We start from the raw sequence: 19,082 nt of genomic DNA, 5'->3' as shown, positions 1-19,082 counted from the left end.
GACAAACCAGAATAACTCGAAAAATAAACATCACAAGAAAAAATGTGTAGAATCCCAAGTAGATTATTTTCGAGGGGGACATCTGCTGGTGCTAAAATTAGCCCACCACCCCAGCCTCCTGGGGGTGGGGCAGGAGGCAACTTCAATGGTTACAGATAAATAAAAAATACTTATTTACTTCATAAATTTTGATTCGCTAAAACTAAAACTCTCCCTCGCTCCCCAAAGGGTGGGTCAACATTTGTAAAACCCTTAATTCCTTTCTCTCAAACATTTGTAAAACTCTTAATTCCTCTCCCACAAATCCCACCCTACGGGGAGAGAGGGAGAGTTTTAGTTTTAGCAAATCAAAATTTATGAAGTAAATACGTATTTTTTATTTATCCGTAACCATTTTCCATGCAAAAATGAGAATATGGATTTTCTTGAACTATAGCGCCAACTACCAAGACTCAAAACAAATATTTAAGATAAAATGTACATAGTTTTTTTATGTAGAATCTGATTCTGCAATAAAAAATGGGTGTTCCCATTTTAAATTTTAAAGTTGCCTCCCGCCCCACTCCCAGGGGGCTGGGGCGGTGGGCTAATTTTAGCAGCAGCAGATGTCCCTCTCAAAAATAATCAACTTTGGATTCTACACATTTTTTCATGTGAAGCTTATTTTCGAGTTATTCTGGTTTGTCAACTTAAAATTTACAGCCTGTAAATGACTGGCTTGAGATATTAAATTAATTCATTGTCCCTTGAAAAGATAAGCACATGGTAGTAGGGAAGGCAAATGGTCATCTTCGGTTCATTGGAAGAAATTTAGGGAAGTATAACTCATCAATAAAAGCATTGCTCAAGTGTTTTGGAACCCCAAAAGATTGGATTGAAACAATTCAGAGACAGGCTGTTAGACTTGTCACCAATAGGTTCAGTCATCACTCAAATATTATGGAGCTGCATCATGAACCAACATTTCAGCTGACTGCAAAACAATTCAGTTGCCACCAGTGTATGTTTCATGTAAGGACCATAAAGAGAAAATATAAGAAATTAGGTCTCAAATGGAAACATATAGAAGTCATTTTCCTCTTGCTCTATTTAGGACAGGAAAGGAAATGATTAGCAATTGTACAAGATACCCTCTACCATGTAGAGTATGGTGGATTGTGGTCTGTAAATGTAGATGATGACTACATACTCCCACAGAACAAATCTGAACAGTAATGTTCACCATAAAACATACACATTGTGATAGACAGCTACATGAACATAGGAGATGGGGAGGTATAATGCAGAATAAGGATGAATTTTCAAGTAAATTAGCTGCAGTGAGGAAAAAAAGACTCATCCTTATCAATTTATATTGAAATAAAGTTTGCATTCTATTTGTCAGTCACTGCTGCCAGCACAGCTATATTTAAAAATTGTTAAAATAAAGCACTATACAAAATACAATGTAGCTGTTCTGTTAAAATGGTAACTCATAAGAATACGTTAAAGGAAGTCTGAAGAATGGTCCTTATCTTCACCCATTGCTTACGTGGGATTTATAGATGCAATTCTTCTCCACTGATGCTCTCTGCATATTGCATGCCATTTTAATTATATGTTATATTCTGATACCATTCTTAAGATATTTCAAAGAAACAGTAGCAAAGTTTGAAAGACTGCTAATTCATTTACATTAATCTTTGCCTTATTTATTTACTTATCTGCAGCTTTAGTACAGCCTCAATTTTTTCATATGCTTACTCATTGTGTACACTGATGAGCAGTTGAGAAAATAATTTTTGAAGAGAGGCCTCCTGTCAGCACAGCAAACAGAATAATTCAACATGTTTCATGACTATGATGTCAGCAGACCTTATATTGGATGTTGGAAGGACAGTCAATTGCACAGTGTATGTGACATGCTTTATCAGCAAATTTGATCACAGTCAGATTGTGGATGCCTGATGCATGTGGGTCATGCAGTCACTGGACTTTCCACATGCCACCATGTGAAAGGTGTATTACTAATGCCTCGATTCTGGGAATACTGTCACTGCCGGTGTCACCTGCACTTAGAAATACATAGGTGACAGGACTTTCCGTTGACTATTTTGGTTTGTAGCAATGATCAGATAAACTACAATGTATCAATTCACTCACTAATTCACTGCTGGAATAACAGCTCAGCAGTCATACCATCTAAAACCATCTCCTTGCTATAAAGTACATAAACGACCACTGCATGTGGATCTCTCTCCACCAAGTCCAGAAGAAAACATGAGGAAATGTTATTGGACGAATGAGTTTCAGTACACATTTGTACATTCTGCCAAACATACATTGAAGCTACATGAGATAATGTCTTCCACTTGCCAACACGCAACATTTAAGTAGATAGTGGAGATATTTAAATGTGTGGGATGTTTGCGTTGGTTGAACTCGAGTTCCTGATATAACTTCCATCATCTCTAAATGGGGTGAATTATATGGGAATCTACTGTCCAATAACATGCATTCATTTCTTTGCCAACAGCACCCTAACAAGTGGCTTATCATCTGGAAGATAATGCACAATGCCATCAATCCCAAACTGTGTCCCAATGGTTTAAGGATCTCTTGATAAGCATAAGAGGGCTCATGAGGCTTTCACCTGACTTCAATCCCATTGACAACATCTGGCACACTATTGAGTGAAATGTGTAACTATATGAGTGCACGGTGTCTGTTCTTTTGGACATGTCCAAAAGAACAGACACCACGTGGAATCTGCAGCTGTGATACATATTATGTAAATTGAAGAATCTTTGGTGACAAGCAAAAATGTGTGCCGGTCCAGAATTCAAACTGCGATCAGCTGCTTACTAGGCAGTTACGTTAACAACTGCACCACTTTAACACAGTGTTTATCACAATTGCACAAACTAGCTTAGCATGCCTCTCAGCCAACCCACATTTCCACTGGGGGCCATCTATCCACAGTCCTCATCCATGTCCTCCAAGCTCGCTATTTTGAGATTTCTGCAGGAGATCCAACATAGTTGTATATCTGGACTGAAGGTAGTGGATTCATTCCCCACATATGTGAATCAATTATATGAATGCATGGTGTCTGTTTTTGGGACTTGCATAACTATGTCCGACCTCCTGTGGCAATTTCAAAGTAGCAAGCACGGAGAACATGGAAAGGGACTGCAGATAGGTGGTGCTAGGTGGGAATGTGGGTCGGCCAATAGGCATGCCAAAATAGTCAGAGCAATTATGGTAAACACTGTGCCCAGATCCCACAGTGGTTAACATGTTTGTCTAGTAAACAGGAGATCCCAGGTTCGAATCCCTGTCTGACACACATTTTCACTTGGCACCACTGATTCCGCATTAACTCTTGATGCAGCTGACAGCAATAGTTCTATCCCTTTCTTTTCTCACATTCCCCTCCCCACTTTCAATTTACATAATAATAAATTTGTAAAATTTGGACACTGAACAATCTCTGTGACTTACTGAAAGCAGTTGAACATTAATGGATCAGAACAGTACCCAAACACTTTCAGTGTCTTGTGGATTCTATGACTGGAACTGCTGTTATCATGAAGGAAAAAGAGGATGGTGAATGCTACTGTGTAGGTCTATTTAATTCACCTGACCATGAGTGTCTATGAATAAGAAATCAGATAAAAATAACAACTCCAGACACAAATTATGCATAGACTACTTTATGATTTAATGAAAGCTTTGCTCATAGTTAGCCAAATCATACTAATACGGAAAGAGGAGGTGGATGAGAGGGGGGAAGGGAAAGGGGATGAAGGAGGGGCGGGGGGAGAGAGACTGAGAGGGGGGGGGGAGAAGAAGAAGAAGAAGAAGAAGAAGAAGGGGAAAAAGGGAACATGGTCCACAGAATTTGAACTAAAGAATTTTCTTTTGTAATCTGATGGAGGAAAGCAGGAAAGCAATTTACAGGTTAATTGAAGTGTATCAAACTTTAAATACAACTGCTTATCATCCCTTATATGTACAAATGAACTATGATTTTCACAAACCCCTCCTTCAAGGATATGTACACATATTCAATATTATTTTTATGTGCTTTTTCTTGTAACATGCAATATCTATAATGTTTTACATAAATTTTTCACACACGGTAGTCATTACATTTTCAGATATCACAATTATTTAAAACACTTCTTTCTGCAGTCAGGACTGATAACCAATATTTATGCCTAAATCAAAATGAACTTCATAAACTAAATTTCATACCTAAAAAAGGAAAAAAAATATAAACACACAATAAAGGCTCAAGAGATTTTTTTTTGTAGGCCCCAGCCTGCTGGAAGACCTGTAAGGATGTGAAATGTATTAAAGTAAAAACATATTTGATAAATGACAGCTCTCCTTCTAGATACAGGAAATATCAAAAGAAAATACCTGTCAATAAGTTTCTTTTTGGCCAGAAATATTGTTTTCTGCTCTGCAAAACCTGATGGCCAAAACATTTTCAGCCTGGTCACAGTCACAAAGTAGTAAGTGAAGATTTATAGCCTCACAAATGCACTACTGTGGATTTGTTACTGTAATTCATTTTCCAGAATGCAACAGGCTGATAGATCGCAGGTCAGATGGAGCTAGGAATATCATTTGAATAGTGTATCAGTACCTCAAAAAATTTGGTACAGATTTTATCATTTGTATTTTACTTCATTGAGAAATATGTTACATGTATCTACACACTCCTCTACACATTAATTTTTATGTAAAACACATTTGTATAATTTGTGGAATAAGCTTGGCAATGGTAGCTACAAATAATATAAGAAATACATTAATTAAGTCATTGAAAAAATTAGAAATATTAAAAATTAGCATTTCTTTCTGAGAAAGGAATATGGTTTGTTGGTGAAAAGCAAAATAATGCATAGTGGAAACTACTCATACATTGCATTATATAATAAGAGCATAACAACACTTTCAAATAACAAGAAACTACAAAATGCTTTTCAGTAATGAACATAATACTTACTGCATCCAGAGTGCATAGAATTTTAATTTTTAGTGGATACTACAATATACATGGTGAAATTTTATGAAAAACCATATTAAACACTGAACTTCTTTAAATAATAATTCTTTTGCAGCACTATGGTCAAAAATATGGTTGATCTCTATTTGCTACCCTAGTGTCAGTGAACAAAAACCAATTAACATGGAAATGGCATATAAAACACATTTTAGTGTCTGCAAGAAATGTGAATGAAATTGAAAAGACAATCTGAAACATTTTGTAAGAATTATGTCCCTCATAAGTGATGATAAGAAGGTACCGTACACTCATACTTAAGTTCACAAAGAAACTGAAACTTTCCCAGATCTCTCCACACTTTAAAATAGATTCATCCCATGAAGTTGCTTTATAAAAAAAAACACAATGGGAAATAAGTTATGAGATGATATAACATCATTGAAACTTCTGATGAGACAAACTATATAAAACAAAAAAACTTGCTTAACATTACATACTGCATGGATTTGTTGTGGTTTAATATTCACTGTGCTTTTATGTTTCTCTGGCTCTTACCTTGCCATGTTCTGCCTGCTTCTCACATATCATTACATCACAGAACACAGATTCAATAGACTGATGACCTCAGCAGTTTTGTCCCTTAGAAGAATTCACACACACACGCAGATTTAACAGTTTACTTTAGCTACAGATGCACGCAAATGCATCTGCACAAAAACCTATTAGGCTCTAACGGGATGAAACATTTCTCCCCCAAAATAGCCTTAACTTTAATCTGTATGTGCAGAAAAAACATCACGATGATACAGCAAACTATCATGATTACATATTTTTTAACCAGTTTGCATTGTAATCACAAGGAACTAACAATTGTATATCTAAACAACATTTAAAGAGTCTGAAAAAAATTATAGATTATTTGTGGCTTAAGTAAATTAAGCCTATCAAGTGAGAAGAGATGCTACACTTAATTATGCAGCATTAGTGAATTCTTTCATAATACTTGACAGTATATCCTTCATGTACAGTTTACTGTAAATGAAGTTTATCTAAGGCAAGTAAGCTAAGCCACAATCATTTCCATGCACATCAACATGTACAAAATTGCTTTGCCAGAACCGAGTGCTGGAGCAGGTTCTTTTCAAAAGGCTTCCTCACTGCTAGTTAGGTGTTAGGTTGCTACTTTATGGGTGACACTAATAATTAAGTCATTTATGGCATATGATGGCTGCCATACAAGTAGTTAAGAGTGAGGAAAAAGGTAAGAATATATGACACAGATATGTTTATTTAAAGCTAATTTATATGAAGGTAAACTTGTACAGTGCTATTATTTTCTTTCTGCAGTGCATCAGTTAAATTTTGAAAATTATTGAGAAAACCAAGACCAATACACGACATTTAACGCCTGTAGGAAAGGGAATATGACTAAAAGGGCATGTCACTATGTGATTCCTTAAAGTTCATATACTCTCTGATAATGAAGCAGTCATTGCTCTTCGCAGTGACATTATAAACTGTCATTATTCTGGTCTTTGTTCCAAACACTGGCATAGTGATTACCTATTTTTTAAATATATTTCTGCATAGCATTGTTAGCTTTTGCAATTTCTAGCTAGCAATTTTTCAGTAGCATAACAAAGGCTGTCCGATTAAATCAATTAAACTACTCCCATAAAAGATTTTACATTATTAACTTAGGTAATGGTTAAACCATACTACAAATAAGAAGGGATAGTTAGAAATCTTGTTAGTAACTTTCAAGATCTCCCTTAATTTTGTACTCATTCATCATCTGCAGGCTGGTCCTATATATAATGTATTTTCTCCTTACTAAATCTTGTCTTGCAAACAGGTTTCACAAAAATTGGCCATGTGAAACACCCATCAAACAAAATCTATTTATCTAACTTCCTGCATCACAAAATGTTCACATTCCTAACATAAATCGTTAATACAATTGCCTACACTATTCACATCTTAAAATAACAAATTAGTGTCACTTGAGGGGTGGTATATCTGACCTATACCTGAGACAGTACAGCCATCTAGTCACACTAAAAGATGGAAGAGTTTGTTGGTTTGAACAACCTAGATATCTTTCTTCAAGATAAAATGTTTCTCAGTCACTAAAGAGATATTGCTTTCTGCTGCAATTGAGTTAATATTCTTTTTGAGATACTCAGGTTTCTGTTCTGTAAATTCTGAGTAGGGTGTGTGTAGTCCTTAGTTTTCAAAATCATCGTTCATCTCAGCAATGCAGCCATGTTGCAGACAGTAAACCTGTAAATGACAACATTATGAAAAGGACAATTGCTACTTGCCATACAGCAGAGATGCTGAGTCACAGATGGGCACAACAGAAAGGTTGTCAGACAAAGCTTTCAGCCAAACACAACTTCATCAGAATTAGACAACATACACACACACACACACACACACACACTTACACAAATGCAACTCACATATACAGCGTGTGTGTGAGTTGCATTTGCATTGAACAAAGTTTTTGACCAAACAGACCTTCATCAGAATTAGTGTGTACAAGGTGGTGCACAAAATGTGTTACATTTTGTTTTTTAATATAAACTTTGTTGTCAATACAATCTGAAACGAACATATACTACAATGAAGAGCCATCCATGGAGATTTGTTCTAACTCAGCACATGCTCAATATGTCCATCATTTCGTTTCCTAACTTCCTTCAAACAACCACTGAAGTTAGTGATTACCCTACGGCACATGTCTTCTGTAATTTCACTGCAAGCTTGAAGAATAAGTCTTCTGAACTCCATTAAATCATGTGGACATTTCGGGAAAATTTTTTCCTTTAGGTATCCCCAAAGAAAAAAGTCACATGAATTGAGGTCTGGACTATTGGGGGGCCAATTTTGTCCATCACTGAAGTGATCTGGAAACCTGAGTGAAATGATCCGCATGTTGAAATGCTCGTGTAAAACTCCAACACAGTGTTTGCAGTATGTGGCGTTGCTCCATCTTGCATGAACCACTGCATGTTGAAGGGCAAGGCAGTAGCAAGAAGCTGTGGAATGAAGTTATTGCAAAGCATGCTCAAATAATGCTCGCTGTTCACAGTGTCTTCAAAGAAAAAAAGTCCAATAAGTCTGTGACTGGAAATTGCTGCCCACGCTGTAATCCTCGGAGCATAATGTTGTCGTTCATGAAGCACTTGTGGGTTTTCAGTGGCCCAAAAGCACACATTTTGTTTGTTAACCACACCGTCTAAATGAAAATGCGTCTCGTCTGAAAACCAAACATTGTTAAGTTTCTTCCCTATCCTCCGCCCACTGAGCAAACAGTAGTCTCTGCTGCGTGTATTTTTCAGTGAGCTTCTGTGCACAGGTCATTTAGTATGGGTACATATGGAGGTCACTTTTAAGAATGTGTTGAATGGAGCATCTGGATATTCCCAGTTGCCTTTCTACATGATTTCCCGGGACTTCTCTGTACAGCAACTCGTACCGCTTCAATATTCTCTGGCGAACAAACAGGCTTAGGCCAAGGTCGCTTCGCTTCCAATACTGTTCCTTCCTGTACAAATTTATCATACAACCTGTGGATGGTCTTCTTGCAAGGGACCCATTGTGTGTAAATGCCTCTGAGTCACAACAAGGCTTTTCATTTCATGAAAAAGTAACACAATTGCCGATCGTTGCTGTGTCGTCAGTCTTCCATTGTCAGCTGTTGCTGCTTAGTAGTCTCTTAGTGGCAGTATCATGAATTACACGTCATTTTGTAACTCATTTGTTTTTCCAACCTCTGCTGGTACTGCTGTAGTGGTCCCAGTGGGATATCTAATGTGCGTTGGAAATTGTGAAAGAAACAATTGGTAACACATTTCGTGCACCACCCTGTATGTTGTCTAATTCTGAGGAAGGCCTGTTTGGCTGGATGCTTTTTTCAGCAGCCTTTTTGTTGTGACTATCTGTGAAACAGCATCTCCGCTATATGTGAGTAGCCACTACCTTTTTCATAATATTGTCATTATTTCATCCTCAATTTTCCATTGTCTGATTAAGCACTGTAAATGCAACTTATCATTTTAGTTGGAAGCCAATGAAAAAAGAAACTACATAATGTCACCATTCCCCATTACAAGGACTGTACCAATTAAAATCATTTTCCAGTTCATTTCTGGCATAAAATGTTTTCTTCATAGTCATACTAACACTTAATGGCAACTGAGCTTTAAGCAGTTTGAACTATTCTAAAGAAAACCATTCCCAAAAGAAAAAAATCATGTTCTTTGAGGGTGTAGCTGTCACACATAAGACAAATTTAATGATAGATTTATACAGGAAACCAATTTAAAGAGCCAAATGGAGAATATTTTTTATGGTTCTACTTACACACTGAGGAAGGTTTCCCCATTTTCCCAGGAACTTAAAAATGGTGAGCAATGGTACCGATCAGTGCCTTTGACTTTAGTCATTATTTGAGATGCAGGTACTATAACCATTTAATTGAAAGTAATAGATGCAGAAAAAATAGCCTCTTTGATCATAAATCAAAGTCTAATAAGATTTACCTGTTTTTTCAATTACTTTCACATTTTTCTGTTTCAGATTGCCTTTTCATTGCCTGATAATCAAAGTCTTACTCACATGATAATATGTCTTTAAAAGTCATGCTTCACAGTTCAGAAGCAATTATATTAATGTAATATGTTCAGTGTTTGGACCCAACTGCAAACTGTGATAACATTCACTAATGCCCTACAAATTATGAACAGTGGTGATAAATCTTTCACAATTAAAAGAAAGAATACACACAAAATTTCACTTATGGACAGAGCACTTCTGCATAATTTACCAAATCAGCCTGTCACTGAATAATTGTGTTAAATTTCCAATTTGAAACACATTACCAGAAAAGTCTGAAACTGAAATAATGGGAGTAAAACAGCAGAAACAAAATAATAGGGTAATTTCATTTCAGCCAAATATGAAAGAAAATTAATACCAAACATAAACATACAGCTCTGAAGAACAAATCATTTAAAATCCCCACTAAAAAAGGCACACACGATATATGATGTAAGTTGGAAGTAAAAATTGTATGAAGTAGCTTAATTCTAAATTGACATGTAGGCAACTGACCAGACAAATACTGGAAACAGAAGATAAGTTAGGTGCACACAAACACAAAGGGAGAAGAAGGTATGTGATAGTATGAAGAATTACTTAAAGACTAAATGGATTGTGAAAACAGATAAAGTGACAGATACACAAGATAAAGAAGAAAGTTTGTAACAAGGAGAGTAGGTGTCTACATCTACATGCATGTTCCCCAAACCACTATGAAGTGCATGGCAGATTATTCTTCCCATTGTGCCATATATTATGGTTCCTTTCATTCCTCTTGTGTATGGTGTTTGGAAAGAATAACTGTTTAACTGCTTCTATGCATGCTGTAATTAAACTAATCTTGTCCTCAGCATTCCTATGGGAGCAATATGCAGGGGGTGTAGAGTATGACTAGATTATTCAATTAATACTGGTTCTTGAACATTTGATTACACACTCCAGCACTTGCCTGGCAATATCCCTTTGTGCGGTGTGGTATCACCAATAGCATAATCAGCAAGTGCTATCATACAGCACAACTGATAGTGATGAATGTCCTGAAAAGGAACTGCAGCCGGCAGAACTACACTGCTGTGCATTCTGTGGAGACCAGTCACTCGCTGGATAACATCACATTGTGCAGACAGCCAATGAGCAAGCAGCCAGTCCTCTGTGCCAGTGGCAGCCTATCATGCAGAAAGAGTGTTCTCATGTTAATATAACCAGCACTGCTGGGACTCTACAGTCAGTCTACACTCTGCCCACAGTGAGGACAGTGAGTTCACAGAAGTCCACACTTGGAGTCCACACCAAGAAGCCACTGAGCTACCTCCTGTGGCAGTCATCAGTCAGTGGTACCACTGCCAGTACAGTGGATGTCTTCGAAGCCATCTCGGAATATAAAGTGGTGTATACAATCTTGCAAAAGGAGCAATCAGACTTGCACTATACGTCAGAATGCAGCCTTTGTTATTGGAAGCTACCTCTTCCAGGAAGAGATATTTGTGTTCAGCCTATACCAGGGTTCTATGTTCTGTTTGAGTGTTCTAATAAATACAGTAATGGTACCTGGACAGGAAAGCCCCTGGGCCTGATGGCATTCAAAACTGTGTCCTCCAGGAGTTCACATATAGAGCCGTAGGATACCCTACACACATAATGAATGCCATCCTAAAACACCAACACTTCCCTGACTTTTGGAAGGCGACTAAGGTCCTGATGTTCAGGAAGCCAGGGAAAGACTACTCCCTCCCACAAAATTACCGACCCATCAGTCTGCTGTGCTCACTCAGCAAGATTGTTGAGAAGGTAATATTAAAACGCATCACTAGGCACTGCATCGCCAATGACACACTAAGACTGGAGCAGTTCGGCTTTAGGGATCACCACTCAACAACACAACAACTCCTCCACATAGTCAAACATATAACACACAGCTACAACATGAACAAAGCCACAGGGACCATGTTCCTGAACACTGAAAAAGCTTTCAACCATCTCTGGCACAACAACCTTATACGCAAACTAAGCAAAGCTTGTTTCCCAAACGGACTCGTATGTCTCATACACTCATATCTCATGAACAGATGTTTCAACACTGACGTGCAGGGCAAACAATCAACACAACATGGTATCCAAGCTGGAGTTACCCCAGGGAAGCATCCTAGGGTCCATCTTGTTCAACCTGTACATTAACGACTTCCCAGCAACACAAAATCATCTACGTGGATGACACAGCCATCCTTGCACAAGATTGGAAACCATCGAAGATTAATTCAGGAATACAGATGGCACTAAGAACTGCCAAGCCTTGGTTGGAATGATGGCATATTAAAGTAAACATCGACAAGTGCGAAGCAGTTCTGTTTACATGTAGACCGAAACTACTGCGCAAACATCAACACAGTAACAGATAATACTACATACACACCCAATACGTTTCCGAGAGAAAGTCAGATATCTCGATGTCTGGCTGGACCAGAAACTTACATCGGGGGACCACATCGAATACATTGCCAAAAGAGCACATTTGAGGCTCAAACAACTCTACCCAATGGTCAACAGGGAAAGCACTCTGAATAGGAGGGTGTCGAAGACCATATACATGACACTGATTACACCTCTGATGACATATGCAGCTCCCATCTGGGGATATGCAGCTCCTACACAACTGTGTCACCTGCAGACAATATAGAACAAAGTGCTACGAATCATTAGCAATGCTCCACACTGCACACGCATCATGGATCTTCACAATGAATGCTGCCTTGAAACTACTAGCTAGTGCATTACCACCTATGGCAAGCCAACATACACCAAGAAGCAACAAATGTCAGCAAGCTCCTGCATATCAGCAACGTTGACTGGAAACTACCAGCTGCTATTAGAGCCGACCAACAGGCCACAGCAGGGAAACTGACAATCTCGCCCAATGATGCACAAACAAATCGCCAACATCACCCTACAATGTGCATCTGATATATGACCTATTGGACACAAAATGATGATAAACCTAACTGTTGCAGGTTGCTGACACTGATCGAGAGTTCAACACCAGCACCCAGCGGCAGCCACTGAGCAACAGCACTGCACAACGTCAAAGGTTTTGACATGCATGATACCCACTACTAACAAAGCCTACCTTGCATGACCTATCGCAGGCAGCAAGACATCCGCTACTGCTCTTACCACCCGATCTAATTATTGCAGAGGTTTTTTTCCACTTGGCTCTTGCCTTGGCCCTTTTTTTCCTCTGTGCTTCAAACTGCTACCCTTCGTTCGACTTTGACTCAATCTATCTCCAGATGAGCGCGTATTAATGGTTAACCTTAACCAGACGTACACAAAAATCACAGTACCCGCATCCTGTGACAACTCACTCTAGTGGAAACTAAACCTTATGCAGAGATGGCAGTAGACCTTCTGAGTTGGTCATCATACCAGTGTGGGCATGGGAGGGCTCCACCTCTACATAAATAAATAAAAAAGGGCTGTTTATTTGTGTATTTCTCCAACACTACACTGGTGCAGTTGTATTGTAGTGATGAGCTACTGGACAGATAAACACATCATAACAGTGCTGCAGCCAATTTTGATTTGAAACCTACACATTTTGCAACTCCTTGGTATTGTGGTATGAAGCTTCTGCTTCTCCTGCATTGCTCAGGCAGTGAACATTTTAGTTGACTCTTTTCCAGTGCATTGCATTGATCTGTGGCCATCTACATGACAGTAATTTGCTACTTGTTGGGCATTAGTTTTGTGTTCCATGCCATGGATCCTTATCATTTGTGTATTATTCCGAATGCCGAAATCAATGGACCTCTCTGTTCCCATGTTTACTCTGAACCAGTTCCTGCATACCAAGCTGGACAAGTTGGTAGCTGCTCAGGGTCAACTGCTGCACCATCTGAAGGACGAGTTGCAGCACAACTTAGACATTCAGTGTCCACCTCCATGTTTCCCCATTCGACCTGGAGTTGGGCAAGTGGACTGCTTGGATTGACACTCTGCTGCTTATGGACCTCATGGTGATGTGGCAAAGCATGCATTTTTCTTGTCAACTGCTGCTGCTCCTGTGTTTCAACTTGTAAAGTGACCTTTTCCAGATAAGCATCAGAGTCAATGCAGTTATACAGACATAATGCAACATCCAAACACATATTTTCAGGAAAACCTTACTGTGGCTGCAGCAATCCATAAGGTTTTTCATTCATATAAGAGATTACCTCCGTGCAAGGCCTAACCCATGATTGTCAGTTTATATGTGGAAATCTGAACTGCGCCAAGTCTTACGCAGGTTCCGTGGTCAGAGACATTTTACTTGTTTGTACCCCAGACTCATGGCTTTGGAACAACCTCATTCACTTGTGCAACTCCTCATTAACTAACTGTTTATCCAAGGTGCATGTTTTTGAACAAGCTCAAAGCCCTGCACAGACATTTCAATGCAATGATTCTGAGGTGTTTCAGATGACTTTTTAGTGTCCTGCTGTTAACAACTGTCATCAGCCAGATCATCAGTGCCAGCCACTTTGACCTTAGGCCAGACCCTTCCTACAGGTCTTCCACCAGCTACACACTGGGCTATGCCTCAGAACCTGGGCTCCACTCCATCTGACGGTCACTCACCACCATGGCCTTGGGCTGCTCACCACCATGGCCTTGGGCTACACCATGGAACAAGGACTTGCCACATGCCATTGTCACCTGTCACTGCCAGTCATCTTGCACTCAGTGATTCATCCACTACATCAGGCCATCTCATCCTTTCAGAATCTACAATGTCTCTTTTTCTACCTGCAGGTTCGTGAAGCTGATGTTTGTTTACACAAATTGTGCTGTACTGATCCTTCTGGTGTTTCAGACAACCCAATGTGTCTATGTGGCTCATCACCTCAGGCTTGGGGAAGTGATTCTTATATTGACAACCTCACAAATAGGCTGTTTCATATTCAATTATGAAATTCTAATGGTAATACTTGTTCTAATGTAAATTCTGCTACACATACTGTAGATAATGATAAAACTATTTGTTAAAATGTTAATTTTATTCCAAATAATATTCACTTGTTGCACTGAATTTTGTGAATTTGGACGTTGATGGACATTTTTTAAAATTTTCATACAGATACTGGATCTATTACAAATGTGAATACTGATGCTTTTATTGGTTCTCCATCTCTGGTTTCATTAGTTACTCCCAGTGTCTCATACAATAACCACAATGTGCCCCTTTGTGGTAATTGTCTTGTGCAATTAGTGTGCTGGCACAGTTTCTTGTTGTACGCTCATGAACACCAGTTAACATTTTGGAACCTTGATCTTTTCCAGCATCTGAGTTTCTGTGTCTATGATTTAAGTGACCACGTACAAATCTCAGATGTGGCAAATGGTGCCCTCCTTACTTGAATGGACTGGAGTCACTGACACCAGGGTATTAGCTCCCCTCTCATTCCAGGGGGCCCCTTTGGGATACAATCTGGATGGCCATTCTGGATGCTTCCACTAGCTACCTGTACATCATGTGGTGGGATAACCAACAGATGCCCCCCCCCCCCCACCCCAACTTACCTCCTCACCCAGATGCATCAGTGAATTTATGTGATGGATGGCCTTCCTTGCGCATTGTGTTGGGCTCCCAATGCTCACTTCATACTGCGGGAATCTCCCTCATCTGATGCAGCTGATTGGATATGCCTCCGCAGTGGCACCTTGGGGAGACCTCCATCTGCCACCAGCCCTGACAAAGGGTCCTAATGCTGCTGTTTTTTTGGGTGGACACCTCTTTTCCCTTCAGTTTGCCTACTACTTGCTCTTCTCCTGGGGCCACATCATCGCTGTGAGGGTCTCATGAGCTCAATGGGCTGCACCTTGCCTCCAGGTCTGCAATCTTCTGCTGCGATAATCCTGGTGCTCTCAGCAACCCTCCCCTTCTGTGCAGTGCTCTGTCTGAGTGATTACTGTCACACCAGTGTTGTGAGTAGATTGGTCCACCCATCTGCCCATGCATCATCTCCTTTGGTCCGTCCCTGTTTGAGAACCATTCTCACTTCCAGGAGCCATTGTCCCAACTTCCAACAGAGGAGAAAGGGATGTTCCATTGTTTGGCTGCCCAGAGGCAGCCACCTACTATGACATCAACCAACAACTGGGCACTTGACAGATGTCACCAGCTGCAGTTCCAGACATCACTAAAGTGTTTCGCTTCTGCTTCCATGAGGGAGAGGGATGTTACGTCCTCTTGAGCTCACTGGACAACATCCCTTTGTACGTCACACTATCGGTGGTTGCATAATCAGAAGGTGCAGCTATTCAGCAAGACCAATAGCGACAGTGACCTTAAGAGGGTACTGTAGCTAATAGAGCTACCTTTCCACACATTCAATGCATGCTTATCACTTGCCAGATAACATCATGTTCCATGGACAGCCAATGAGCAATCCACTTGTCATTTTGGCTGGTGGCAGCCAATTATGTGTACTGAGCACATTCATCCATGTGATAATATAACCATCCCTGCCTGGCCTCTACAGTCATTCTACTCTCAAACCACAGTGAGCTCACAGATGTCCACTGTTGGAGTTCATGGCAAGAAGCCAGCGAGCTACCTCATTTGTACTGACTAAAAGTGGAAGTCAGCAGTATGGAAAGATTTTGTAACTGTGACAATAACTTCATTTGTCATAGAGAACTAAAAAGTTCTGGCTAGGTGTAAGTCTGGCCTGAAATACATCATAATAGTTTGGATGATATCACAGCTCGACACCTTATGCATTCAGCAAAACTACCTACAAAGAACTCATAAAATTACTGGTTTACCAAGGATATTTCCTGAGTTCCACATTCGTGGTTCCAAGATTGGTCTGATAGGTCTACAAATTGTTAGAAAAAAATTAATAATTTGGATGGAAAAAGAGGTAGATGGGCATTCTAGAGACATGATGTTTAATAGTAGACATACAATGAATCTTTGGGTGATACAGATACATAAGAGAGTAGTGCCAATTTGGATCATCACAACTGGAAGTAGAAAAAGGTAAAGGAAATAGCAGATATTTTTTCTGTCAGTTTTTTTTTAATGTGTTCAGTAGGATAGTTAAATATTTAACACCTGGTTGGTGATCACAGCTTGGCATACCAGTATTTGTTTTGCAACACATACACCCATTTTTGCTTCCTCATTGGAGGGAAACTGGAAGTTCAAATGAGGTAATGTGAGAGTAGAATTCTTGTAAGATCCAATCGCATAAAAAGGTGGATTCCCAATCTAATATCACAGTCAACAAGAAAAGGAGTATGTCGAAAAAACAAGTGTTCATGGTCATTTACTGAGGCCTATTCAGTAAGTTCAATGAGAAAGCTGTAATACATAAAATTAGGTCTCATGATTCTGCTCTTTCAGAAAAATAAAATAATTTTTCCATATTATTGGTATGAGGAGAAAATTTATGTTTATAACAGAACCTCAAACACTAAGTTATGTCAGTCTGACTTAATGAAGGCTCATGTTCATAAGGTTATAATATTGGTTAATACCTTCAATCTGACTTGAGATGAACAGTGTGCTTAAAGTTATGTGACTTCTTTATTATCATTATATAGATTTTTCCTAATGTTGTATCTGATTTTTTCCATGTGATATTTCTGAAGATTCATTACCACTGATCACAGTAATTAACTTTATTTACCTTTAAAATTGTTGTTTAAATGTTTCTGAATTAAAGAATGTTCTATTAAATTGCTAATTAGACTTTTTGGGTCCAATATCTGACACACACTATGTATTTTTTTAGCACTGAATAAAAAACCAAATTTTTCTATACCAAGTTTGTATACCTTAAGTAATTTCTAAATTAATAAAAATATACAAATTTATTATTCACTTAACTATACTTTACCTGTGAAGTAGAGCCATCAGCATGGCTAACGGGCTTTAGTGGGTGAGAACAGGAGGTATTAACAGTTAGTGCAGAACAAATACACATACATGAACAATTGCTAAAATTGTGTGCCTTTCATACTAAAATGTGAAGGAAACTGAAACAGAAACACATTCACAAGTAGACTGGTCTCCAGCAGTTAAAATGATATTAATACCATGACATGAGGTGAGGTCATCCATAAAGAAAACCTAGATGCCTAATATGGAAATTCTTTGGCTCTTGAATCTCACATGGCATATATTTTAGACACAATGGCATTATTAGGTTTATGAAACTATTGGTGTTATCATACATTAATGCATGTAATTGTGTATGTTTTTTTTCAAATATGATGAAAGTTGATATATTTGGCATGTAAGTTCCATGTAAGATGTGTGTATACATATTTATTTATGGATGAACTCGCATATGTGAACTAATGCGAAAGTTTAGTTTTCTAAGTATAGTCAGTGTGTCTTTGAGAAAGAGAGAAAACATAAATTTCTTGTAAAACTGTACGTTTTCACTTAAGTAATGCTTGTTGTCTACAAATTCATGAAATCAGACAAGCAAAGTTTTAAATATCTTACATTATAGCACAGGTTAAAAACATCAAAAATTAGTCTGTTTTTGGTTTCATCTTAATCTTTACAGTGTAAATTCATGAGGAATTAGGGATCCTTGAATGCAGTAAAATTAAATATAGAAAAATGGGACCAAAGTAGAGCATGAAAGTGGAAACAGTTATTCTGAGACCACTGAAATCTTTTGAGAATGAAACAATGAGATATCTCAAGTAACTAAAGTTATTTCTGGTAGTGAATCAATTCAGGTGATTGAAAGAGGTGTATATAAATAATTAATTGTTATATTATGTGGAAATATTGTCAATACATACAATATTTCTAAACACAATAACATTTTACTACCACTACAATCATAATTTAAATTTCTTAAAACTGGTATCACATATAACATTTTATGACAGACAATGGAGATTAATAAGCACACAAATGTACACACTGCTGGCAAAAATTTGAGGATTGATCTCCCAAAAATTAAGCCCACCACAGACTTCAAGACTTAACCTCAGCCTTGTGTACAACTTTTTTTTTACCTTGTCTTCACAGCAAAAGGAACATTACTATACATGTACAAATTCCATCACAAAAATTTTAGACTTTAGTTAATGACGAGGTATGTATAAAGGTTGAAAATTGTTTTATTTTTTAATTGTTTTATACTATATGTTTTATTCTATAGTGTTTTTTTATGGTGCTTACTCTAAGAATTTGTTTGAAATTGCAAATCTGAAAGCCTTTAGCCTCTTGATAATACAGGTGTATACATTAATTAAAAATGGAGAGATCCACAAGCTAATTTGGGATAAATACTTTCTGTAAAGGAATAATGTACAATAACATCTTGTGTCTGATTAACACACACAAAGTATAAGGTTTTTGTGTTCTAGGATTGGTATAAGTGCTTGTATTAATTATGAACAAATTAGAACTTGTTTATACAGATTGTTTCAGTTTCCCTTTGAAGAGACTACAGGAACTATAGTCCTA

The 19,082-nt window shown here is 38.3% G+C and overlaps 1 protein-coding gene across 1 annotated transcript in view; it reads right to left on the bottom strand.

The window, feature by feature from the left end:
- The window catches only part of LOC126187970 (voltage-dependent calcium channel subunit alpha-2/delta-3), an 865,148-nt gene that overhangs the window by 96,180 nt on the left and 749,886 nt on the right, over positions 1 to 19,082 (bottom strand). The window contains exon 20 of the mRNA XM_049929356.1: positions 17,488 to 17,520. Coding sequence (XP_049785313.1) covers positions 17,488 to 17,520 — 33 coding nt within the window. The remainder of the gene's footprint in view (positions 1 to 17,487; positions 17,521 to 19,082) is intronic.

Source organism: Schistocerca cancellata, chromosome 5 (genome assembly GCF_023864275.1).
Source record: "Schistocerca cancellata isolate TAMUIC-IGC-003103 chromosome 5, iqSchCanc2.1, whole genome shotgun sequence".
NCBI lineage: Eukaryota > Metazoa > Arthropoda > Insecta > Orthoptera > Acrididae > Schistocerca > Schistocerca cancellata.
Note: the sequence above shows the minus strand (reverse complement) of the source record. Positions and strands in the feature narration are given on the sequence as shown.